At 42.4% G+C, this 21,940-nt stretch overlaps 7 protein-coding genes across 13 annotated transcripts; 3 read left to right on the top strand and 4 right to left on the bottom strand.

Moving 5' to 3' along the window:
• Positions 1-233: 233 nt before the first annotated feature.
• Positions 234-7,840, bottom strand: eif4enif1 (eukaryotic translation initiation factor 4E nuclear import factor 1). Of its 3 annotated transcripts, none has more exons than XM_049733301.1 (19): positions 7,512-7,840; positions 6,718-6,855; positions 6,568-6,641; positions 6,322-6,449; positions 5,921-6,204; positions 5,491-5,689; positions 5,261-5,415; positions 4,833-4,971; positions 4,559-4,735; positions 4,030-4,301; positions 3,637-3,696; positions 3,275-3,461; positions 2,734-2,822; positions 2,398-2,534; positions 2,122-2,203; positions 1,921-2,044; positions 1,550-1,849; positions 1,269-1,445; positions 234-1,165 (listed from the first exon to the last, which is right to left on the bottom strand). In XM_049733301.1, exons 2-19 carry the CDS (start codon positions 6,817-6,819, stop codon positions 981-983), a joined length of 2,871 nt encoding a protein of 956 aa, XP_049589258.1. In that variant the 5' UTR covers positions 6,820-6,855; positions 7,512-7,840; the 3' UTR covers positions 234-980. The 3 variants fall into 3 exon arrangements, with proteins under 3 accessions (XP_049589258.1, XP_049589260.1, XP_049589259.1); XM_049733303.1 differs by having other exon boundaries at positions 4,559-4,666; positions 7,512-7,839; XM_049733302.2 differs by lacking the exon at positions 7,512-7,840 and adding an exon at positions 7,110-7,497.
• A 225-nt stretch (positions 7,841-8,065) lies between these two features.
• sfi1 (SFI1 centrin binding protein) lies at positions 8,066-13,932 on the top strand. Its single transcript, XM_049733300.2, has 27 exons — positions 8,066-8,517; positions 8,582-8,653; positions 8,753-8,863; positions 8,935-9,029; positions 9,109-9,226; positions 9,303-9,387; positions 9,536-9,647; positions 9,723-9,884; positions 9,959-10,029; positions 10,094-10,186; positions 10,379-10,476; positions 10,572-10,638; positions 10,805-10,935; positions 11,023-11,104; positions 11,195-11,370; positions 11,498-11,561; positions 11,637-11,772; positions 11,837-11,958; positions 12,053-12,127; positions 12,291-12,365; positions 12,458-12,613; positions 12,690-12,850; positions 12,929-13,136; positions 13,215-13,284; positions 13,352-13,472; positions 13,549-13,648; positions 13,717-13,932. The coding sequence occupies exons 1-27, from the start codon at positions 8,366-8,368 to the stop codon at positions 13,858-13,860; spliced, it is 3,057 nt and encodes a 1,018-aa protein (XP_049589257.1). The 5' UTR covers positions 8,066-8,365; the 3' UTR covers positions 13,861-13,932.
• Positions 13,933-14,360: 428 nt separating this feature from the next.
• sirt4 (sirtuin 4) lies at positions 14,361-18,166 on the top strand. 2 transcript variants are annotated; one of them, XM_049733372.2, is made up of 6 exons: positions 14,385-14,520; positions 14,793-14,831; positions 14,906-15,384; positions 15,511-15,805; positions 16,046-16,200; positions 17,861-18,166. In XM_049733372.2, the coding sequence occupies exons 2-5, from the start codon at positions 14,808-14,810 to the stop codon at positions 16,196-16,198; spliced, it is 951 nt and encodes a 316-aa protein (XP_049589329.1). In that variant the 5' UTR covers positions 14,385-14,520; positions 14,793-14,807; the 3' UTR covers positions 16,199-16,200; positions 17,861-18,166. The 2 variants fall into 2 exon arrangements, with proteins under 2 accessions (XP_068508436.1, XP_049589329.1); XM_068652335.1 differs by lacking the exon at positions 14,793-14,831 and having other exon boundaries at positions 14,361-14,520.
• c11h1orf74 (chromosome 11 C1orf74 homolog) lies at positions 16,403-17,451 on the bottom strand. The gene has a single exon (XM_049733376.2). The coding sequence runs from the start codon at positions 17,246-17,248 to the stop codon at positions 16,457-16,459; it is 792 nt and encodes a 263-aa protein (XP_049589333.1). The 5' UTR covers positions 17,249-17,451; the 3' UTR covers positions 16,403-16,456.
• Positions 16,520-18,115, bottom strand: tomm6 (translocase of outer mitochondrial membrane 6 homolog (yeast)). Of its 2 annotated transcripts, none has more exons than XM_049733393.1 (3): positions 18,012-18,115; positions 17,535-17,652; positions 16,520-16,668 (listed from the first exon to the last, which is right to left on the bottom strand). In XM_049733393.1, exons 1-2 carry the CDS (start codon positions 18,113-18,115, stop codon positions 17,556-17,558), a joined length of 201 nt encoding a protein of 66 aa, XP_049589350.1. In that variant the 3' UTR covers positions 16,520-16,668; positions 17,535-17,555. The 2 variants fall into 2 exon arrangements, with proteins under 2 accessions (XP_049589350.1, XP_049589349.1); XM_049733392.1 differs by lacking the exon at positions 16,520-16,668 and adding an exon at positions 17,379-17,463.
• A 44-nt stretch (positions 18,167-18,210) lies between the features above and the next one.
• On the top strand, positions 18,211-19,569 carry uqcc2 (ubiquinol-cytochrome c reductase complex assembly factor 2). Its single transcript, XM_049733390.1, has 4 exons — positions 18,211-18,387; positions 19,045-19,119; positions 19,253-19,319; positions 19,398-19,569. The coding sequence occupies exons 1-4, from the start codon at positions 18,211-18,213 to the stop codon at positions 19,505-19,507; spliced, it is 429 nt and encodes a 142-aa protein (XP_049589347.1). The 3' UTR covers positions 19,508-19,569.
• A 110-nt stretch (positions 19,570-19,679) lies between these two features.
• tspo (translocator protein) lies at positions 19,680-21,940 on the bottom strand. 3 transcript variants are annotated; one of them, XM_049733387.1, is made up of 4 exons: positions 21,754-21,940; positions 20,741-20,914; positions 20,373-20,511; positions 19,680-20,311 (listed from the first exon to the last, which is right to left on the bottom strand). In XM_049733387.1, exons 2-4 carry the CDS (start codon positions 20,911-20,913, stop codon positions 20,138-20,140), a joined length of 486 nt encoding a protein of 161 aa, XP_049589344.1. In that variant the 5' UTR covers position 20,914; positions 21,754-21,940; the 3' UTR covers positions 19,680-20,137. The 3 variants fall into 3 exon arrangements, with proteins under 3 accessions (XP_049589344.1, XP_049589343.1, XP_049589345.1); XM_049733386.2 differs by lacking the exon at positions 21,754-21,940 and adding an exon at positions 21,533-21,670; XM_049733388.2 differs by lacking the exon at positions 21,754-21,940 and adding an exon at positions 21,160-21,236.

Here is a 21,940-nt window from a genome sequence, read left to right as displayed (position 1 = left end):
CACGAGAGAACAAGTTAACATCAACTGACTCAACGAGGTTGACTCCACCCATACAAAACTATAATTAGCAGGCAGAGGCTTTCTCTTCTACGCAAGTTAACCATTTTGCATCCCACGAGTGAGATACCATTCATAATTGCGGCATGCTTCTATTAGTCATGCAGAAAGATGTTCAAAACGTCGCACGACTCCTACAGATTTAAACATTGGTGGGCAGGAAAGTAAAGCATACATTCTGTTTGTCACAACTTTTATTAATTCTATCTGTGCTTTATAACTTAAGAGCACAAAAAAAAAAAAAAAACTGAATCCAGACACCTCCAGAAATTGTGAGACTGCCTCCTCTTGCGGCAGTTTGGATGGGAGAGGATACAGTACAAAAGGGGGAAAACCCATGTACACAGAAGGCACAACCAGCAGTCCCTTGGAGTAGTCCTGAAATGATTCTGCTCGTCACATCTATCCAACTGAGCCACTAGCAAGGGAAGAGAAGATACCAAACCTCCCCATCCATTGCTTGCAATAGCTCTCAGTGCGGTTCACGAGGAAAACGAAAGTCTACAAGGAGTGCTACAAGCTCTTAGTGATGCATTTAAACTTTAGTTTCACCTCCCTTATACCTAGAAAAAGAAACCATTGCTATATACAGTGGGACTAAGTTCACTTCCCATCATCTGTACAAATCGTGAATTTACATAACTTACTCCCAAATTTACCACTAGTCCAATACAAAACGAGAGGGACAAAATAAAATGAAGGGAGGAAAAAAAAGATGAAACGAATAAACAGAAAAACATAGCTGCAGTAACATCTCCTTTGCCCGGCTTACATTTTCTGTAAGAGCTTTGACTTCAATGTTCGAGTCGCAATGACTGCCCAGGTGTGTGCTGTGGCTTCAAACTAAAGTTCACATTTAAATGTACCCATCAGGGAGAGAAAGAGAAAATATATTTCATAGTCCACTACAGCATTTAAGTTCCTTAGGGCCGGAACTCCAACTCATCTACGCTTATAACCTTGGCTGGCATGGAAGGGAGTTGCTGATCCAGCACATCAGATCCAAACCACTTGGCTAGGCCTGGAGGGGGACTTGCATGTCGCTGGGGGCCATTCGCTCGATGGGGACCTTGGCTCTGAGATGATGGACCTGGGATGCCCTGATGCACTGCAAGGAGAACACAGTTATGCTCAAAGTACACAAGCACAATGGATGAGTAAAACAAAAAGGCAGGTAATCACACAGATTCATCACACTCCATTTTACTTACTTTGTCTCTGCTGCTGAAGTTGCTGCTGCATCACTGCCAACTGCATCTGATTGTTTGCTCTGGTAGGCAGAAGCGGCGGATGCCCCCCCGTTGCACTGAGAGGGTACAGGGTTTGGCCCAGTATTGCGGGGGGCAAGCCTTGAAGTTGCGCAAGGTCAACATGTGGTGGATATATACCTGAGAATGACAGGGGGCGGCAAGACTCAGCCTTGATCAAATTATGAGGTGCAGCATCCACTAGATTCACTCCTTAGCTTAGAATGTTCTTGGCAAACCTTTACCTGCTTGGACCAGTGCTGGGCCAAGCTGCTGGGGTTGGATTCCCTGTGCCAGCATTCGTTGGACCACACTGGGGTGGAGCTGAGGAGGCGAGCGCACCATTGGCACATGGGATAGCAGCGGGACCGGGTAGATGGAACGCGGGAAAGTCATGGGTGGCCCTGGCGGTGCCGTGGTGGGCGTATGATGTCCGCTAGAAAGTGGCCTTAGTCGCTCCTGATCTTTGCCCGGCAAGGTCTGAGAGAAGTGCTTGACAACACCAGACTGGGCGCCATTCCCTTCAACTGCTTCTAGGTGGTTCTCTGGAATCGTAAGAGGAACATCAAATTTAGTCATCTCTAGTTCAGATGTAAGGCAAATGAGGACTCTGTACCATCTTGAGAGTGGACTGCTGCCTCCTCTTTGGTCTCTAATCGACTTGCTGGATCATCTTTGCTTTTCTCTTTTGTTGCATACATTTTGCGGATCACTGATGTGGGCGTAAACGATGGAGACAGCTGTTGAAAGAGAAAAAGAAATACTGTTTTGCTCGCATGGAAAAATATTTTTCAGAAGGATAAATCCCTATGCTTACCATACTGGTGACAGCACTGCCTGGTGAGTTTCTTCCAGCAGGCTGGGAGCCTGGACCAGGGGAGCGGTTAACACGCTGTGGTCTGAAACAAATGTGTACCACATCTAAGCAAGCAAGTAAAACTAATCTAGACTTTTAATTACTTGGACTTGTCAGCATGTGTTGCAACAATTATTTACAATCTGCTGCTTGTGAAGTTCACTCCAGCTTGAGACGGGTCCCTCGGGAATTGATGTACTGCTATATCATTTTCAAGCCAAGTGAGAAATCACTCACCGATTTCGAAATGATTTGTCCTGTGGTAGCCTGTTGTAGCCGGATGGGAACTGATGATGGGCATGTAGAGCAAGATCCTGCTGAAATGCTAGTGCTTCAAGATCTGCATGATTCACTGGCATCGAGAGCGGTCTCATCTAACGCACAAAAAACAAAAAAGTTGAATGATTTTTTTCACCCCTCAAAAAAAAAAAAAAAAAAAAAAAAGGATTTAAATGGAAAAAAGATGGATAGAGACTCAATTCATTAAACAAATGGTTCATAATTTAATTTGTGGTACCGCCCAGATGCTAACAAAAAAATTCAATTGCTCCACTAAGGAAAACATCATGCTACCTGATGCTGGGCTGCAGCTGCAGGGCTGATGGACCTGTGCATGTCAGCATATTGTTCAGGCATTAAGGGCTGAGCTCCAACAGGAAAGCCTTGAGATAAAATGAGAGAGGACAACCCAGAAAGTAGCCATCAACAGTTTTGTTCTCGGAGTCCATCCCCAAAATTGACTAGAACACTGTAGTTAACTTTCTACACAAGAAGTCTCATCAAAGTCTTAGCTGTAACATAAATTTATTATGCCCCAGAGGGTTCAATGTTCACAACATAGGATGCCCAAATTTTTAAAATACCAAAATTTTTCAGACTACAAATAATTTTGGTACATTACCGGAAGCGGCCAGAAGATGGCGGCAATGCACACAAACTATTTGCCAACCGCCAAAAGCGTAAAGTACTATTAGTAGTCGTGGCAACTAATGTTTGACGTATTGCTAGATTCACATGCGGCTTCCTTACAATGTTTTCTGGAGAAAAAAAACAAAAAACAATTTCGATTTTATGGTGTTACAATTCTACAACAAACAATGTTAGAACCTTTTACCTGCTGGATGTTGCAAGCGACTGTTGAAGTAGTCTGGTGAGGGTGACCTCTGGGGGAAGAGCGGTGGTGAGGGACCCTTGTGCAGCAGGCCACGTAGAGAGCTGGGAGGAGCCGAGACCTCAGAATTGCCCAAAAGGTTGCCAAGTAACACTGGGGAGCGACTACGAACAGGCCCTCCCAAGAGCTCCTACATTGCAAAAAACACATTTGCAGGAAATATGACACCAAAACTCACATTCAGGCGTATAGTTAGTAACAGAAATTTGGGCTGAATAACATTTACAGGCATGTAAAGCTTTTAAGTCTTCAGATAAGTGTTCACTCTAATGATGGTTATTTGAAAGGACTGCCATCTCAAATACCTGGAATATGTTTTTCGGTTGCTGAGGAGGCATCGGAACTTCAGTCAGCCCTGAAGATTGCTGCAGTTAAACACAAATAGTCTGAATTTGTGAATGTGCAATGGAAGCCCCCCCCTCAATAGACATCAAATCCCAATAAGCATCATGCAATGTGAAACTTGAGGTAGAAGTTTTATTAGGGTATGAAAGATAAATATTAGCATGAATAGATTCTTGTGAAATATGTAACGCAGTAATGACACCATGAAAATTCAGGCTAAGAAGCAAATTTATGCACATCACTGAAAGAGTTGCCAAACAATATTTTGCCATCTCTCTCCAACAGTGAACCATTCATCACGCTCCTACTTGTTAGTCTAATACGAACATTTAGCGTACCTGAGAAATACTTACATTGCTTGAGTTGGTTTTGGGATGCGTTGGCAGAGTTCCACTTGCCTTCATGCTGCTGACCAGTTTATTAAAGGCTGACATATCTGTGTCACGCGAACGTGGACGAGCACTGGGACCACCCGTAAACGCCTCCTCTAAGTGCTCAGCCATGAATGGCGTCCCGTTTCCTCTCCGCGGAGGGGCTACCTTTGGCACTTGTGGTTCTGAGGCCAGTTTCATCCCCTTCATTCCCCCCTCTACCTCCTCCAGGGACAGCACTGCTCCAGAGTTAGCTGAAATTAAAGAAATACCAGTTACTTCACATAGCTTGACAAGTAAACAATAAGATCAAGTGGAACGAGTGGGGAGACTTTTTTTAAATAAATAAAAAGCAGACTTTGGTACTGACAAGTGAGGTGGCATTTATGACCAAAAGGAACACAAAAAAAAATATTATGCTATACTGCATTCCATTAAGTCTACAGTGTCGGATGCATTGCTATGGTTATTATAAATGTAGCGTATGGCTGAACTATGGAGCGACACTCACTGTTTTCTCGGAGGCGAGCCTTGTTCTGAGAAAGAGTGGAGAGAAGAGGCTTCAGGTCTACTTTGGCCTTGTGCAACAGCTCCAGTATGTCCACCTTCTCCTTTGATTCTGATGATTGAATGGGTGTGAAGAATGAGGCAGGGCCTTGGCCAGATGATGTGCCAAGGGCTTCAAGCCCTTTAAGAGGGGGGGTGGGGTTTAGTAAAAACTTGACTTTTCTCATTACTTGCTGGTGGGGAAAGGGGGGGAAATAATATAACAACAAATAATGAACCTGCTAGTTTTTCCAGTTCCTCGTGCGGGGTGGATCTCAGACTGCTAGAGCGGCTCCCTGAAGGGCTCACGTTGCTGGAGAACCACTGACTGAAGCGGCTTGCTGATACAGGCCCTTCGCCTAAAACATCCTCTATCATCTATTAAAAAAAAAAAACCCAAAAAAAACAGATTGAGACAGAGGAAAAACACAAGCAAAGCATGTGCACACTAAAGTCACCCGGATTTAGGGCAGCTTTCCACAGTCATTAGATTCTACAAGACTGAGCCTTAAAAAAAATAAAAATAAATAAATAAATAGAAAATAAATTAAAAAAAATACACCACCTCAGGTCAAGTATGAAAAGTCAAGGTGATATGAAAGCATCTTAAGCTTTGAGTGACAGACTCTTTGTGCGTTCAAACACCTCAATGCATCCCAGTACTTACAGATGCCAGTCCTGGCATGGTCTTCTCCAGATTGAAAAATTCATTGAAGTCAAAGTCACCAGTGGACTGCTCTGGCAGCACATCAGGGTGAGGAACCTCTTGATCAGCTGAAGGCCGCACAGTCACATTTTGCTCCTCCGGCTGTCCATTACATTCTATGGATTCACAGCAAATCCTAAGTAACATCATCACGGCAACTCTGTATGGTATTGGAAATTATTTTCACTTGCCTTCTTTCACAGACTCTGTCCTCTTCTTTGAGCGCCTGGACTTGCGTCTATCATCTTCTAACAATTTATCATCAAATCCAATGAGCTCGATCGTCTCTGACTGGCTCGTGGGGCCTCCAGAGAACCACTCGGGCTCCTCTTCCGCATAAGAATCATTCCTTCTGCGTTCACTAAACACACGTTTGTCTCCAAAATCTCTCTGCATGAGATAAAAAAAGAAGTCCAATGACCAAGCTGATGCAGTGGGACAACCAAGGCTATTTTTAGTTTTGGCTGCGTACTGATGCAAGATGAAGTATCTATTAGATATGGGAAGGCCTGTAAAATTGGGCAAATTAATATTTCTGTTGTCTACATTCCAATTTAGCCTCAATATACTATAGCAACACGGGTGTGAGTCTGATTTAGGATGAATGTAATGAAAACCAACCCTGAATCTTTTGTCTTTGAAATCTCTGACATCCCGTTCCCTTTCCCTTTCCCTCTCCAGGCGGGCTTCTCTTTCAAAAGCTCGGGCAGCAATGATACGACCACTTCCGATCCTTCGTGATCCTCCTAGACGGAGAGTCTCGTTCTCCTTATTTTCTAATGGGCTGATTGGTCGGGACGAATGGATTGCAGGAGCAGCATTGCCTTGGCATCCACCTCCAAAGCTCCGACGCTGTGGGCTCAGTATGACATCCAAATCGTCCTCCTTTAACCTCTCGCGGGGATCTGAAGAAAAATGGAGCACACAGACCTTATTCTAAATGTGTTGAATATTGGAACAAAGAAGTGTTAACAAAATAGATATATACATTCTGAGCATTTCTTGATGCCTCTGTAAAGTACCTGGGATTCTTCGTTTCAATGGACCTCGATCCTCCAAATGCTCCTTCTTAAAGCCTTCCATTGGAGAATTACGCCCCGAGTTGGGATACATTGAGATATGCCACTTCTCAGGATCCCAGACGCCATCGCTGCATTAAAACATTTGGAATTATGAAAGACTGCAAATACACTCACCGCCATTCTATTAGTTTGCGTCTATTCTAAAAACTATATTTTTACACTCCGATACACACATTAGATGCTTACCTATCATATTTCTCTGACAGACAATTTGGCCTTTCGTTGGAGATGGGTAGCTCTTTTATTAAGAGAAGCTCCTCCTAAACATTGACAAACAAATTAAACATTGCTACACTTTTGACCGCATCAAACAAAATGTGTCCCCCCCTCCATCACCTTGGTATATCTATGTGGAATTGGTGCTGCCGGTTCTTTCTTTACTTGGTCCACGGCAGCATCACCTGCATTCTTCTCTTGAATACAAGCATCACCGTCCATGGCAGAAACACAGCTTTGATCCAAGCGGTGACTCCGCTGGGGGAGAATTTTTTTGGGAAAGAAATTAAGCAATAAGTGTCTGCATCAAATTAAACATTCACAAACTTCTGCTTTTACTTTGGAAAAACTTATTCGACATTTTTGTTAATTTTCCGACATTTATGTGGCATTTAATTTCATCTAAAATGGGACCATCTCAGCATTTTATTATCCTACTTTGAACTATGCATTAACTCATCCCACTATGGTTTCCCTGTTGTTTATGAATGGTGCTCGACGAATAAACTTGCCTTAAAGCCGTGAATTTGGTGATCAACAGGCACTTAACGATGCAAAAATATTGACGTGAAAATGTTGAAAAAGGACCAAGACGCGAGTTGGAAAAAAAAATCTGCCCAATCGTAGGATCCGCTGAAATCACCTGAAGATCGTATCCAATTACCGAGGTAATTGATTACAGGCTCGAGACTAATTGCAACTTAGCAAATTGATGGAAGCTGCACAGTAACCTGAATTTGTAGCAAGCGCAGTGAATACAACTTCAAATCAATAGCACACTGAGTGCGTTGAATAATATTATTACCCCGCGCCAAGAGTTCCGACACTCATCCGTATCTGACTAAAACCTTTGTTGGGTACACAATTCATTGCGGTCTGAAATTGTACCCTGCAGTCGCACAGAAATGACTTACCCGGTATGACGTCTGAATGGGAACGTGGTTGACCTGGAGTTCACGTATGTCAGCTAGCTAGCTAATCTAGCCGCTTCAGCTAGCTAGCCAGCTAACTAGCTGGGAAATGGGATAATGCCCACCTACCAAGTTTTACACTTGCCAATTTTTTGCACTGATTTAAGAAAACGGACTACCCGTGGGCCACTTGAAATAACCACAAAGTTGAAAATTTCGCAAATAATAATCTGTAACGTTTGTCTACACGTTCTCTCTTTTCTGAGTCGTAGCAGCAAAATTTCTCTGATCGCCGCTTTAAGAAGGTCCTCGGAATGCTGACACTGTGCCCCTCGCGCCTTTGTAGAATGGGAAATAGTCTGGTACGTTTACTATCTATATTAAGAAATGTAATACTATTGCAGTAATTTACTTATAATAAATGCAGAAGGGATGGGGAGAAAAAGCAAAAAAATATTTTGTAAGGCTGTTGCCACAATTTATGCACACCTTTGATATTTGAAAAGGCATTGGGAGAGCCAGTCATAGGTTTAGAGTGTGCTCGATTTGTAAGCTTGACTCACCGGCGACCCCGCTTGGCGTTTCGCTATTGCTCACAAGAGTCGAAACTGTAAACATCAGCGCTGACTATGATTTAACTTAAACTAACCCTGGGCCTTCGTTAGATATCACGTGACGCGGAAAAACAAACGCGCGGTAGTCAACAAAACGCTACAAGCAAGCAGGCGAACGAAACATTTTCCGATACAATGGCCAATGAATTCTAATAATAAAACTACTATAGTCTATGTTGTATTTTATTCTTTCAAACGCCTTACTCTGGATTTACAGCCGTGTGGACTAAATTTTTGGCAACAATGGAGAAGCGATACCGATTACCAAAGCGTAAATTACACAGTGTCACATTCAGTATTGATACCAAAGTCAGTCCAGTTCCAAACAGTTATATTCCAAAAATAACTGATTACAGTTGGGACAAATGTGGAAGAATTGACGAGCTGAGAATAAGGTGGGAATTATCTTTTTGTTTCCCTCACTGTACTTGGTCAGTCTAACGACTTTCATCTTTGCAGAAACCTGGCAAGAAAATTCCTAAAAATATGGCGGCAGAACACCTTTGGTCGAATCCTTCCTCATAAAGCCAAGTACCAATTATATCGATTTAAGATCCGCGTCATTAGCAACAAATTCTGGGCATTCTCAAATCATGTAACTTGTGCACTCTATTGTCTTTAAATGTACAGATGTCATTATGACAAAGTGCTGCTGAGAAAAACATTTGACGCATGGAAAGATGAGTGGTGGACATTTGGGAGGGGGTGGAGTCTTTCAGTACGTGCCAAGTGTCATTACAGGTGGGTTCCTCAGACATCTACTTAAAAGTTATTCATCAAACTGAAATTGTAATGACGGGATTGCCTTCAAGGTATTACCTGCTCTACATGACATTTCGAAGATGGCAAACATTTATGTCACTCCAAGTGGACAAGAAAGACAAAATCCAAAAAGCTCAAGCATTCGGTATTTGACACATAAAGTTCATGGGAGGACTCTTTGACTTTGGAGCATTTTAACCAAATGTTGTGTTGGTGTTCACTAGTTGACAGGCGGCGGATGCGGCAGATGTGGGACAAGTGGAAGTTTTACTGCCAAACGCGTCGACAGAAAATCAAAGCACTTCAATTAGCTCAAGAGCAACACAGGCGCACAAGTTTGCAGTATGTCAAAGTTAATCTACAGATGCACTGTTCTGTGCGGTTTCATTTTCAAAAACAAATCGTATTTTTCATCTAGGTCAGCTTGGCATTTGTGGAAGGCGAGGTTTCGACAGCAACAAAACATTCCACCTATGGAGGACCAAGACTCGACGCAAGGGGCAGTAAGTTGGCAGAGATTTGAAGATTTCCTTGCAGATTCATTGTGATGGGGTAAAAGGAAAACAAATCATAAGAGCTCACTTTTGTGTGGTAACATGCATATCTTTTGTAAAATGATTTTCTGATCTGCACTCTACTATTTGTTCGCAGATAGAACAAGAATCCAAAGCTTCCCTTCATTTCAGCAATAGAGTGAAAAAGAAATCTTTGTTAGAGTGGCAAAGTTACGTCTCCTGTCGTCAGCGCAAGAAATCCTTAAAAGGTGATCATGACGACATCTTGTGGAGTTTTCCGTCACAGTATTTGCCGCTCATCTTTCACTCGCTTGGTCATTCAGCCGACGCCCAGCGCTTTGCCCGTCTTCACCTGATGAAGATTAGCTGGAGAGTGTGGAGGAGCGAGTGGCATCGCAAACAGAGGAAAGAAGAGCATTTGCAAACCAGCGGGCAGCTGGCGAGTCGGGCATCACGGCGCAGAGCCTTGCTACACTGGAGGACGTGTATCCTCTATGAGCATTTGCTTTCATACCAGCTCCAAAGTTTCTATTCGATTTCTTCTTGAGCTCCTCAGCAGATGTAACGCGGCACAGGGAAAAAGCAAACAAAGGCCAGATAGCAAGTCAGCACTACCACCGTCACCTGCAGGTTAGATCCGAAGAGTCAAGCCATTGGAATCAAGTCATTAAATGTCTCTGTGTTCTTCTCTCAGTGTGTCGTACTTCAGGGGCTTTCTCAAAATGTCTCCCAGAACAAAGCTACACGGCTGAACAAAAATACGGCAGTCCAACATCATAACCAGACTGTAAGTTATTGAGACCTTGTCACAATGATATATGATTGAATTATTAACTCTGTTGTGTCAAAAATGTTCAAGTTACCATAATCATATGTGATGATCTCTCACTGCACACTTTTGTGCTTACCATGGCACCATGGCTGAGAAACATTTAATTAAATACATCTCATGTTTGAATTTTTTTTTTCTTTTCCATAGGTCATAAAGAAGCACTGGAGACTGTGGAAAGACCGACTGGAGGAGGCTGAAGACAAATCCCTCCAAGCCCTGATAGACATGGCGGACACAAACTACAGGTGCTTTTAATGTCTTTTTTTTTTTTTTTTTGTATTTGATGTAAACGTGCCCTAGTTTCACTTACGGCTGCACCTTTTTCCCCCCTCCTTCATAGGATGTACTTGATGAGTCACTCTTTTGACCACTGGAGGCAGAAACTTGTACAGCAAAGCCGCATGCAGGTGTTTAATGTTAAACATTCTTATTTAAAGCCATCTATTTTCTATACTGCTGTTTGGAGTCATAAGGCGCTGGATGTTGGAGAGATGCTGCGAGTTTTTTTCCAGGAGCGGTTGAGTAGTCAGCACTGCAATGCACTTTATCGGATGTTTCTATGTTGTCGTGCAGGAGTTGGAGTGGCGAGCCGATGTTTGGTTTGCAGAGCGCTGTTTGGCTCATTATTTCGGCTCCTGGTGTGAATATGCTCTGCTGAGAAGTGTGAAGAATGACAAGCAACACAAGGCGGATGTCCATAATAAGTTAGAACAATTGGTCTTTCTTCACTAGCTGCAGTCTCATCCTGGTGGTAGCACGAAAGTTATTTGGTTCCTTCTCTTTGTCTTTAGGCAGCGCCTGTGCACTTGGGTGTTGGGCACCTGGCGGGCAAGGACAGAAAAACACAAGGATGAGATGCTGATGCTGCGAATAGTATGTTGTCTCTCTTTTGAATAAACTACTCTACACGGCCGACAATTACTGAACGTTATTGCTGCTGATATCGAGTAATGTTTTCCTCAGGCCATCCTTCACGAAGAGCAAAGCTGCGTTCAGAGAGCCTGGGCCCGATGGAAAGAACGGACAGAGCAACAGAAGAAAGGAGAAGATAAGGAAAAGCAGCAGACGTCAGAAGATTCCGAGCTTCCTCACACTTTATTGGCGCAGCGGGAAGATACCAGTGCTGGCTTACAGGCCAGGTGAGGAAAAAGTGGGATTTAAATACACCGGATGACCTCTGTTACCCGAAGCAGTGTGGGGTCATGTTTTGTCTATTTAATAGTTATTTAGGTTTTGCATGTTCTTTTTTGCTTCTATGCTCATCAGGCTCAAAATGTCTGATCTGACTGAACGAGCACTCTGGCATTGGGCCCTTACTCTTCAAGCCAAGGTTTCACCTACACACTCAATGGCTTCTTTCACTCTACTCGAGTGTCCTCATGCGTTCTTTTGGAACCTTCCGCAGGTGCTCTTCGGGTGGAGGTTGTGGGTGAGAGAACAGCGCAGGAAGAAAGCGGAGGCGGTGGAAACCAAGGGTGCGATGTCTGACTGCCACCACAACAAAAAATCTTACAACAGGGCTCAAAGTTCTTTAAATCAAGGCAAGAATAATGCGCACAAACATTGAAAGAATTCCTTTTTTTAATGTTTTGGTTCTATCATTAGCCGAGCTGTTACACAGGGAGCAAATCGACACAGAAAAAGCCCGGAAGCATTACGACTCCAAACTGCTGACTAAAGTGCTGAGAGCGTGGAAAAAGCATCAGCATACATGCCTCAAATATAAGGTAGATTTTTTTCGCTGTTTCGTAGTCTATTGAATAAACAATCCAATCCTGTGCTGTGAAATTACTGCTTGACAATACGGTGATGATGACACAGGTCATGAAACAACAAGGAATCTTGTTGCGGAAACTGAAGATGTACGAGACCTACTTTGTACTCTGGAGGAGGAAGGTTTGTTTTTCAAACTCTAATAACAGTTGCTGATTAATTTTACACATATAGTGAAAAATGTTGTTGCTGTTCGTTAGGCAACATTTTGAATACGGTGCACAAATTAGATTATGCAAGCATGTGTCCGATGTGTAGTTTTACGATTGATCCTTCACGCCAACAGTTTGAGTTCAAAGTCAAGTTGTCCGAGCAGACGGAACAGGCACTCTGGCATTGGGCACTCACTCTTCAAGCCAAGGTACCACCTGCCTGATTCTTCTCTTCTTGCTTTGAAACTCAGCAATGACAGCTTGATTTGTCCTAAAATGTTTTTGGGAAAATTTACTGCAGATGTTCCATGCATGGAGGCTGTGGGTCCAAACACAGCGCAAAAAGAAGACGGAAGTCGCTCAGGTGGATGACGATGAGTCAACAAGTGCGGCTGTGACGTACATAGATGACATCAGGAGCCTGACAGAGCCTGAAATGCAGCGAGATGAAGAACCGGTGCGTTGATGTTCAAGTTGGCTCTCCTCAAATTAATGTGCCTCCTTCAATCAATCTTTTTTTTTTTTTTCTTTAGCAAAGTCTCCATCTACAAAGGGTGGTGAAGTGCTGTGCTATGAAGTGGAAGCAGCGGGCTTTGTTCGTATCGTTCAAAAAGCCTGTGACCTTCCATTATCCTGATTCGAAACTCGATTGTCCATCCGACTCAAGGGAGAATGACGTAGATGATAGTGAGCTGTGAGTACATAGCAGGCCTGAAGAGGTTTATAAAAAAAATTTTACTAATTTATTACATCATGTCCCCCCCTCGCCTAGAATCCGTCCATTAGTGCGCCGCCAGCCTCGTCGCTGCGAGGAATTGTTTGCGCCTTCATCAAATCTTGCATCGTTATCGTCATCGGGTCCAAGTGGAGACGCGTGTCACGTGTCCTACCAGAAACCCCCAGCTTCCATCCTGGACACGTCTGAGACACCCTGTGAGCTGCTATTGCCTCCCGCTGCTTTCATGAACACAGAAAACAAGGTAATATTCATCACTTGGACTTTGATGCATGAATTCACCACCGAGTCATCCATCCTCAAGTTGTTGTTTGTGTCCAAGATGAGACAAGCCAACATCCTCAGCCCAACAGCGGTAGCCAGTTTAGAAAATATTTCACCAACATCATCAGGTACATCTACATTTTACTTTCTGGTTTAGAGGAATTATTTAAAAATATATCTTGTTGCTCTTTCAAGACATACAGCCGAGAGAACCGTGCGAAGAGTCGGCAAATGATCCAACTTCAACGCTGATGAGGGAGCTAATGAGCATCCAGCAGGACATGAGAAGCTTCCAGCAGGACAGGAAGCAGCTTAGGTGAGCAAGAACAGCATTTGTCTCACTTTAGTTTTCTTCTGCTCGGTTGTTTACTCCAGGTTTTTTGTCTGCTCAGGCTCTGGCAGAAAGTGAAAGACGTGTTGCAGAGTTGGCTGCAGAGCAGTGGAAAAGATGAGGAAATGGAAAAGATGGCAGTTTGTCAACAGGTAAAGGAGGTAAGTAAGAATTGTTGGTTATTGCTGACAAAAACAGTCCTCTCAGTTAATGGTTTGCATGTTGACAGCTGGAGGAGCGCATTGAGAAACTGTCCTGTGAGCTGGGAACACGAAGGCTGACAATGCGTTTTCATGCAGAAAGACTCCAACATTTACAAGTTGTCCTTGACTGCTCAGGATTTGCTTCGCTTTATCGACAAGTACAGATGTAGTAAATGTACTATTAGGTTAATTTATATTTTTGTGAGTGTGTGGGGGGGGTGGGGTGGGGGTGGGGGGTCACCGTGATGTAGTCTCAGGCATTGTATCTAAAAATGTTATGTATGAATAAAAGCACTTTTGCATCCCTCTTATATGTGTGTCATCTTCTTTTGAAATTGATCTTTTAAAAAAAATATATCCTGAAGTAATATCAACAGATTTTTATATGAACTGTACTTGCATATGTTCGATTACACTGTAATGTAATACATTTTATTCGCCGTGTTTTTTTTTTTTAAAGTTTTGTAATTATGTTAGATCATCTAATATATATATATATATATATATATATATATATATATATATATATATATATATATATATATATATATATATATATATATATATATATATATATATAATATATATAAAATAATCGAACGTATACAAAAATGCATCCAACTTTTTGTATACGTTCACCTATATGACTACATGTCCCAGAAGACATTGTGCGAATATGTGCGTTTGCTCTTCAATTGACTTCCGGTTGCCCTCAATGTCAGTCGATAATGGTTCCGGGTTTATATTTTGCATAAGGTGTTTGACAAGTCATATAACAAGGCACAAACACGCTTCTTTTGAGTCATAACAACTCACACTGCTGTCGTAAGGTAATGTAGTTTGTTGCGTCTACTTATTTAGTGTTTGGTTTGTTTTTTAGCTATTTATTTTTCTGTACATGTGTTTACTCAAGTGTATGTGTGACACGATAACTTGGATGTATAGTATCATCCATTCAAGCTATAAGAAATAGTACGACTAGCCATGTAAATTATTACTATTAAATAATACGCTTGAATTATATAACATTGTGTTACCTCATTTCATTAATGTACGTTCCACTAAAAACAACAATTATTTAAAACAAAATCTTTGGTTGCAGTTTTGGCCGAGATAGATGAACAAAGGTGCATTATATATTGTAAGTACTTGGGCTTACTGTATAAATATTTAACCAATTAAGTGACAATTTTTTATATGCCCACTCTGATGCAGATGAGATTGTCATGCAGAGTCACAACACTGCACATGACATCGTCCAGGAGGGCATCCTCAGCTCCTGCTGGGTTCTTCGTTCCTGATTGCAGCTCCATAGACACGCAGTCCCTGCAGTTGCTCCAGGATTTTGTCACCCGGGCCACAAAGCTCTTTGCCATCAGCGGCGCTGGTCTCTCCACAGAGTCGGGCATTCCAGATTACCGCTCGGAAGGTGTGGGCCTCTACGCCCGCACTGACAGACGTCCCATGCAGCATGTTGAGTTTGTCCGTAGCGCCAAGTCCCGTCAGCGTTACTGGGCAAGGAACTTTCTGGGGTGGCCACAGTTCTCCTCGCATCAGCCCAACGCAGCTCACAGGGCCCTGCAGCATTGGGAGGTACAGGGAAAGCTCCACTGGCTGGTGACCCAGAATGTAGATGCACTCCATTCAAAGGCAGGACAAAAAAGACTCACTGAGCTCCATGGATGTGCTCACAGGTGACCAAAAATCACGATGATAATGCTCCCCCCCTTCCCTGATTAATTAAATAATTAATTCATCTAATTAAATAGAACCATGAAAAAAATTCAGCAAAAGTGATTTAAAATCATTTCTATCCTCAGAGTGATGTGTTTAGGCTGTGGCAGTATTTCAGCGAGGGAGGAGCTCCAGAGGCGTTTTGTGGAGCTCAACCCAGACTGGAGGGCTCAGGCCGGGGCCGTGGCTCCAGATGGGGACGTGTTCCTGGAAGACGAGCTGGCTCTCAATTTCAGGGTTCCCTCCTGTGAGGTCTGTGGAGGAACACTGAAGCCCGAGGTTACCTTCTTCGGTGACTCAGTGAATAAAGACACAGTGCAGTTTGTGCACAACAAATTAGCGGAATCGGATGCAGTGCTCGTCATCGGGACGTCGCTGCAGGTAAGTGGCACTCAAGTGGCACTTTTGACAAAAATATTTTCAGTCTTTCCTAGGAATATTGTCATTTTTGGCCTATTTAATTATTCCATTGAACCACAATTCTAAAACAATGACCTCCATTGGTTAATTTTCCTTTAATTTTTTATTACTTTTGTCAGGCTCATCTTATTTCTGTGAGCACTATGAGGAATGGTACAAACAATTTTATGCATGATTGTGCTTATCTGTGATTTTCCACAGGTCTACTCGGGATACAGGTTTTTACTGGCAGCCAGTGATAGAAATATACCGGTTGCCATCGTGAATATTGGACCGACGAGGGCAGACCATTTGGCCCAGCTGAAAGTGAGAGGTCGCTGTGGTGAAGTGCTGTCAATCATTCAACCTCTCTGACGGTATGTGGTCAAATTTGGAAATTCAAAGAGAAAAACTACCTCAATTCTGCTCCCCGGATCGCTGAGATGCAAAGTGACACTTGATCTAATGAATAGTAAACTAAATCAGCACCCAGGGGCTTCATGAATATTTCAAAAAAATACTTTTACGGTTTGTTTTTGTACCACCATGTAGTCCTGCTGTAATAAGTAAAAGAAGCTGTTTTTATTCATTTTAAACAGTTTAATGGAGTCATGAATAAAATATGATGTTGAGTTACAAACAGACTGATGGTAGAGTGACTGCAGACTGACAGACATGGAGCTCTTTTAGGATATTTTGCTGCTGGAATCTCTCTTGAAGGCCAAGCTTCCACTCCTCCAGACTGGATAGTGACTCATTTTGTAGGATGGCCGGGATGCTAAATGAGTACAGGCAACTTTTATGGCTGATTGCATCTGGCGCCCATGTTGCAGTTGCCTTGGTCACTGTCAAGGGGGTCATAGAGAGGCAGTTTTCAAAGCTCTCACTCTGCTCAAACCAGTAGATGGCAGGGTAACCCAGTAACAGTCCGAAGACTGCGCTCAGGTTCCACTCATCTGAACCTTGTGCCACAGAAATACTTTTGTCAACATCGTTTCCTGCATCAAACCCTTTGAGACTGAAAAGGAGATCTTGTGCAATGTGCTTCAGCCCAGCTCTGACTGACTCTATGATGGCGGGCTTCTCTAATGAGTGGCTGACGTCGATCACAGCCGGGCCACCGTTGCGAAGCACCTTCTCGAGATTGAACCGGGTTGCAACCGGGTTAACAATGAGGCTGTTACCGTTCAAGTCCAAGGTGATAAGGGAGTCCGACACGAGCTGGGACGATTGACACGAGCGCAAATAGTGATGCACCTGCTCTCCGCTGGCGCTGTTGGCGTCATACAGCAGAGCAGGTTTCAAAGCCAAATCAACGGCCAAAAGCTGAGCAGCCACATCCAGACTTTGAGGGATGGAAAGAGATTTCCTTCTCGTGGACAAACATTTACGAGCGGCAGCAAGAAAGAGCTCTCGAGTGTGCATAGCTTGACTAATTACATGCAATTTAAATGTTACAGATTCTGCACAGTTGACATAGTTTCAAATCTAGCCAATATTCTCAAGCCTGTAGACAATGAAAAAAATAATTTAAAAAATGGAAAAGAGAAATGAATTACTAAAGAGACGATATATTTCAAACTAGGATTAACAAGACATTTTTCTTTACATCCCTTGATTCTTCTTTTGTAGTCAAAGACCTAAAAACGATAAAACCTGATTACAAAATATCTATTAGCTAACAGTAAATTGAGTGCAAGCGCAATCTCACCATGTACAGGATGAGGCATTGTTACGTTGCAGGCTGAGGAGCCATCAAATCAAAATCGGAGAGATTTCTGGCAATCCAAACACCGGCTGCAAACAACCCCAGGTTGACCAGAAGATTCCTGAAAACATAAATTAAAAGTTATCGCACCAAATCACTCAAAGTATCATCTTTTGCAGAGGCTTTGTCATAGCCTGTGCAAAAATTAGTAACAACTGGAGAGTTGGAGTCACTTCTTGCAAAAAGCTTGAAATATACGTATGTAAAATGTGCAAAGCACAGAGTAATTAGTCGTTATTTTCTTTTCCTTTTTTTCTGCCCAAAATCAGATGGAATAGGCTGCTACAGCGACCCTTGTGAGGATAAGCGGCTCAGTAGATGGCAAGGACAAACATCTAATGACTTGATGCTAATGCTAAGAAGAAACGGCTAACAGACAGACACGTGGTTTTAAAACCGCTTCACACTACTTTCACTCACCTCCTGAAATCATTTCTGTCTGTTGCAAATTTACACGCCGAACTGATCCAATCTGTCACGCTTGACGAGCCGGACGAGCTCTTTTTGCCCGGTACTCCGCTCATGTTGCACCCGGTGAGACTAGCTTAACAATGAGGCTAACCAAGGCGGAAGTAGCGCAATCACTAGCTCACTACGGCGAGCGACGAGGCTCATAGTTATGTATCGCGTTGTTATTCAATTGCGTATACCCGTGACGATGTCGGCCACTCGTTATCGTCGCTTTCTCAAGTTGTGCGAGGAATGGCCACGCGATGAGCGCAAGAAAGGCCGAGATTTGGGAACGTTTCTCCGGCAGCGAGTGGCAGCCGCTTTCCGCGAGGGCGAAAACACACGGGTAGGGCAACACCGGCGGCACGGCTCAGCTGCTACATATCATGAAGCTAAGCTAACTTGGGAACATTGCGCGGCTGAGCCGACCTTGCTCGCCCTTACATTCAATTAATTGTTGTGGTTTATTCACAACCAAGTTTAATAAGTCGATTGCAATATAGCCTACAACCTATGTAATCCATTTACTTAATTACTTGTATGGTTGTCCTTCCTGAATTTAATATTTGCCTCATGAATTATATGTGCATCCCCTATTTTTTTAATTGACTATTGCAGGGAAAACCATTAACGAAGTAATTTAGTGTGTACGCCAATTATATTGTTTTTGCTCCCCCTGATTTTTTTAAAGGTAAACACCGATTTTATGATATTATTGGTATATATTCATTTTTTATATTAGTACGTGTAAAAATGAAAATATTTCTGAAATTATTCTGGTCAAATTATTAAATAAATACTCCAATTCACATTCTTAATATTGATAGTTACACATGACAGTCTGTATAAACAGAACAAGAATTTTATTTATCCGGTATTTTTGCTTTTTTAAAATTGCTCCTTTACTGTCTGGAATTTCTTTGGTTCCCTTTAAACAGAAAAGAAAGTATATTTTGTTTCCTGCAGATAAATTGTAGCTTCCTGTGTCTTTGTTTGTTTCCAGATCTCGGACACAGAGAAGTGTGATCAGATTTATGAAAGTCTGGCAAGAATTAATGCAAACACATACAAACAGCGCGTAAGTAAATATCAAGTTTAAAAAATCAATTTTCACATCTTGTGTACTTTAAAGTTAGTGTCAAGTTTGCACCTGAGAGGTTGCCAACTAATCGACAAATATTCAAAGTCTTCGTTTATTTGTTTGCTCTCAGTTTCCTCGCGTGAAAGACACAAGCTTCACTGGAGTCACAGCAGAAGAGTGTAAATTAATGTTGTCAGGTAAGGAAACGTTAGTTGTCATTGCTTTCTCACTCAAGGTGCTCCTGTTAACTTTTTTTTTTTTTTTAAATCATCCAGGTAGTGAGCAGGAATCAGATGATGAAAAAAAGAGTTTCTGGAAAACATTAACAGAGAGGTTTTCCTCCAAGTCACCAGAAGATGTTCCAGAGAAAGCTCCTGAAAAATAATTTTTTATGCACTTATTTTGTTTATTTGTATTGAAATAAAGATTATTGCTATATTTGCTCAAGGTTATGTTTTACTTACATTTGAAGTCAAAATATGATTTTGTTACAAAACAACACGTTTCCCCACGTGTCAGGAAATCTTGGACCGATTAAACTACAATTGAACTTGAAGTTATGTTTTGATGCAAACACTTTTAATCACCAAAAGAACATCATACATGCGGTGTTTATTGTTTGAATGTGAATGTTCAATTTTGAACATGGCTACATTCCAGTTGTAACAAGGTATGCACTCTTGAGTAACCACAATATTTCCGTTAATCACTTCCTCTACCAAAATAGTTTTTGATTGACTTGCACAGGATATTGATCACATTATTTAAATCAAAAAATGGCACTTGAACAGACACGTGTAGTTACATGAGAGAAGTGTAAAAAGGCTGCTGGTAAAAAATAAAAATAAAGCAATTGTATCTTTCTGACCATGTCATCAACAAGCCAATCAATTTAGGCTCAGAAAAAAGCTTAGTGCAATATAATGAATTTCATAGAACATGATCATTTTTAAGGCCCCTTAACAGTGTGATCCACACAGAAAATGCTGCAGTGAAATGCCTCCTGCCTTTTCTTCTACTCTTCTTTTTTCTCAGGGTTGTCTCTCCATATGCGATAGCTGAGGGAGGTGGCCAGACACAGCCAGGCCAGGTAGGGCGCCAGGAGCAAAGTGGCTGGCCGGCTGATGGGGTACCAGGACCACATGGTGGCGCCGACAGTCCCGGTTAGAAGCACGATCTCCATGAAGGCCTGACATCGGTCATACAAGGTTAGACATTAATAATACAAATCACACGGGTGTTACGCTTACCAATTTGAGCTTGTGTGCGCCAAAGAAGATGGGTGTCCAGGCCCAGTTGAGTGCCAGCTGGACTCCGTAAAGTCCCAGTGGCACGACCGCGTCATCAGTAAAACCTCCAAGTTCTTTCCAAACCAGATAGGAGCCATACCTGTGGGGCAGGATTCCAGTTAAAATAACCACTCTTCTTGTATAACAACTCCTCGCACACAAGCCAGAGCCAAGATGGAAGGCAGCAAGGCACTGGCTTTATCTCAGTGGACTTCATTTCAACCAGCCGCCCAGCAGTGTTGCTTCTAATAAGTGATTTTGAGTGACTTCCTTTCTGTGGTTGAAATTGGCGATTCCACTGTATAGAGTTGCGTGTGAGTGATCCTCACCCCATTCCTGTATAGAGACAGGTCCACACCACAGGGAACGCTGCATTCGGGGGCCGCCATGATGGTTTCTGCAGGGTGGGGTACCAGGTCTTCACCTGGTTGCGTGTGATGTAACCGCCATAGAGCCCTCCGAGGTGTGGCAGGGCGGTCAATCCAATCATGGGCAGCCACATTCTAAAAAATATATATATACATATAAAAATAGTTATACTGATTTCCAATCCAAGTACCCTTATCCCATTTTGTGGACAAGAAGTCTTGAAGCGAATAAAGTACTCTGTGGTACAATCCAAGAAAACTATCCTGGATTTCTTTTCAAATCCTATGACACAATAATTGTACTAAGTTCATTTTGTTTTTCCTTATTTAACACTTCACTGGTTTCTTTTATATCAAACAAATTGTTTTAAGTTATTCACCTGACATGTTTTGGCGGTTTCTTCCGCCTTCATCAGAGTGTCACAGATGTGATGGTGACGCGTCTTTATCAGCTGATGGACGCGTCACCATCACATCTGTGACAAGTGTCCTATGACACAATGGTGACCTAACTCTTTATTGCATTAAATATAATTGTTAGGTAACTCCAAACAATAGTGCTCCATAGACGTTACAGGTAAACGCTTAGTCAGTAACTCCATTTAAAAATATGTATACTTTGCATACATAATAAGGCACGAAATAATGCAAGCGGTAGTGCATTCCGTCATCTATAAGAGTAAACATTTAAATAAACAATACGGTGTATGACCTCAAGCCTTTTTAATTTTCATAATTTTATGATCAACATACATCATGCTGATACACCTGACAGGAATTGCACCTGTGCATTGTCCAATCCAGCCGCACGTAATTCACCACACCAATACTAAATTAATCGAATAAAAGCGCTGCTCCATAATCGGCAAACTAATTGCGTTGCATAAATTGCACTCACTTCTTCCGTAAATATTCAGTGACGTAAGTCAAGGTTCCTTTCGTAACAGGCAAAGTTTAAAGCAGAATTCGCTTACCTCTCGCTTGTGTTATTGATCTTTTGCAGTCTTGATGTTACGAGCGCAGCAGTTTTGTACGCGTTAGGCGGTTCTCAAATGATATTATGTCTTAAATGGGTGGGGCAGCCTTATCTCAACTGTCTCCAAGTCACTCCCAAGCTAGCATGTTAACAAAGACGAACACTCAAGCCATGAAATTTCAACA

The sequence above is a fragment of the Syngnathus scovelli genome, chromosome 11 (assembly GCF_024217435.2).
Source record: "Syngnathus scovelli strain Florida chromosome 11, RoL_Ssco_1.2, whole genome shotgun sequence".
NCBI lineage: Eukaryota > Metazoa > Chordata > Actinopteri > Syngnathiformes > Syngnathidae > Syngnathus > Syngnathus scovelli.
This window is presented reverse-complemented; position numbering and strand designations above follow the sequence as displayed.

Coding starts and splice junctions, on each gene's coding strand:
- eif4enif1 (XM_049733301.1), bottom strand. CDS start 6,819: ATGGACGGTGATGCTTGTATTCAAGAGAAGAATGCAGGTGATGCTGCC. Junction 5,416..5,490: donor GACAGAGTCTGTGAAAGAAG/GCAAGTGAAAAT, acceptor GTGAATCCATAG/AATGTAATGGACAGCCGGAG. Junction 2,045..2,121: donor GCAGTGCTGTCACCAGTATG/GTAAGCATAGGG, acceptor CTCTTTCAACAG/CTGTCTCCATCGTTTACGCC.
- sfi1 (XM_049733300.2), top strand. CDS start 8,366: ATGGAGAAGCGATACCGATTACCAAAGCGTAAATTACACAGTGTCACA. Junction 9,030..9,108: donor CCAAAAAGCTCAAGCATTCG/GTATTTGACACA, acceptor GGTGTTCACTAG/TTGACAGGCGGCGGATGCGG. Junction 10,187..10,378: donor TCCAACATCATAACCAGACT/GTAAGTTATTGA, acceptor TCTTTTCCATAG/GTCATAAAGAAGCACTGGAG.
- sirt4 (XM_049733372.2), top strand. CDS start 14,808: ATGAACAAAGGTGCATTATATATT. Junction 15,385..15,510: donor CTCCATGGATGTGCTCACAG/GTGACCAAAAAT, acceptor TTCTATCCTCAG/AGTGATGTGTTTAGGCTGTG. Junction 15,806..16,045: donor TCATCGGGACGTCGCTGCAG/GTAAGTGGCACT, acceptor GATTTTCCACAG/GTCTACTCGGGATACAGGTT.
- c11h1orf74 (XM_049733376.2), bottom strand. CDS start 17,248: ATGCACACTCGAGAGCTCTTTCTTGCTGCCGCTCGTAAATGTTTGTCC.
- tomm6 (XM_049733393.1), bottom strand. CDS start 18,115: ATGAGCGGAGTACCGGGCAAAAAGAGCTCGTCCGGCTCGTCAAGCGTG. Junction 17,653..18,011: donor GACAGAAATGATTTCAGGAG/GTGAGTGAAAGT, acceptor TTATGTTTTCAG/GAATCTTCTGGTCAACCTGG.
- uqcc2 (XM_049733390.1), top strand. CDS start 18,211: ATGTATCGCGTTGTTATTCAATTGCGTATACCCGTGACGATGTCGGCC. Junction 19,120..19,252: donor CAAACACATACAAACAGCGC/GTAAGTAAATAT, acceptor GTTTGCTCTCAG/TTTCCTCGCGTGAAAGACAC. Junction 19,320..19,397: donor GTGTAAATTAATGTTGTCAG/GTAAGGAAACGT, acceptor TAAATCATCCAG/GTAGTGAGCAGGAATCAGAT.
- tspo (XM_049733386.2), bottom strand. Junction 20,512..20,740: donor TGTCTCTATACAGGAATGGG/GTGAGGATCACT, acceptor CCTGCCCCACAG/GTATGGCTCCTATCTGGTTT. Junction 20,312..20,372: donor GCGCACACAAGCTCAAATTG/GTAAGCGTAACA, acceptor GACCGATGTCAG/GCCTTCATGGAGATCGTGCT.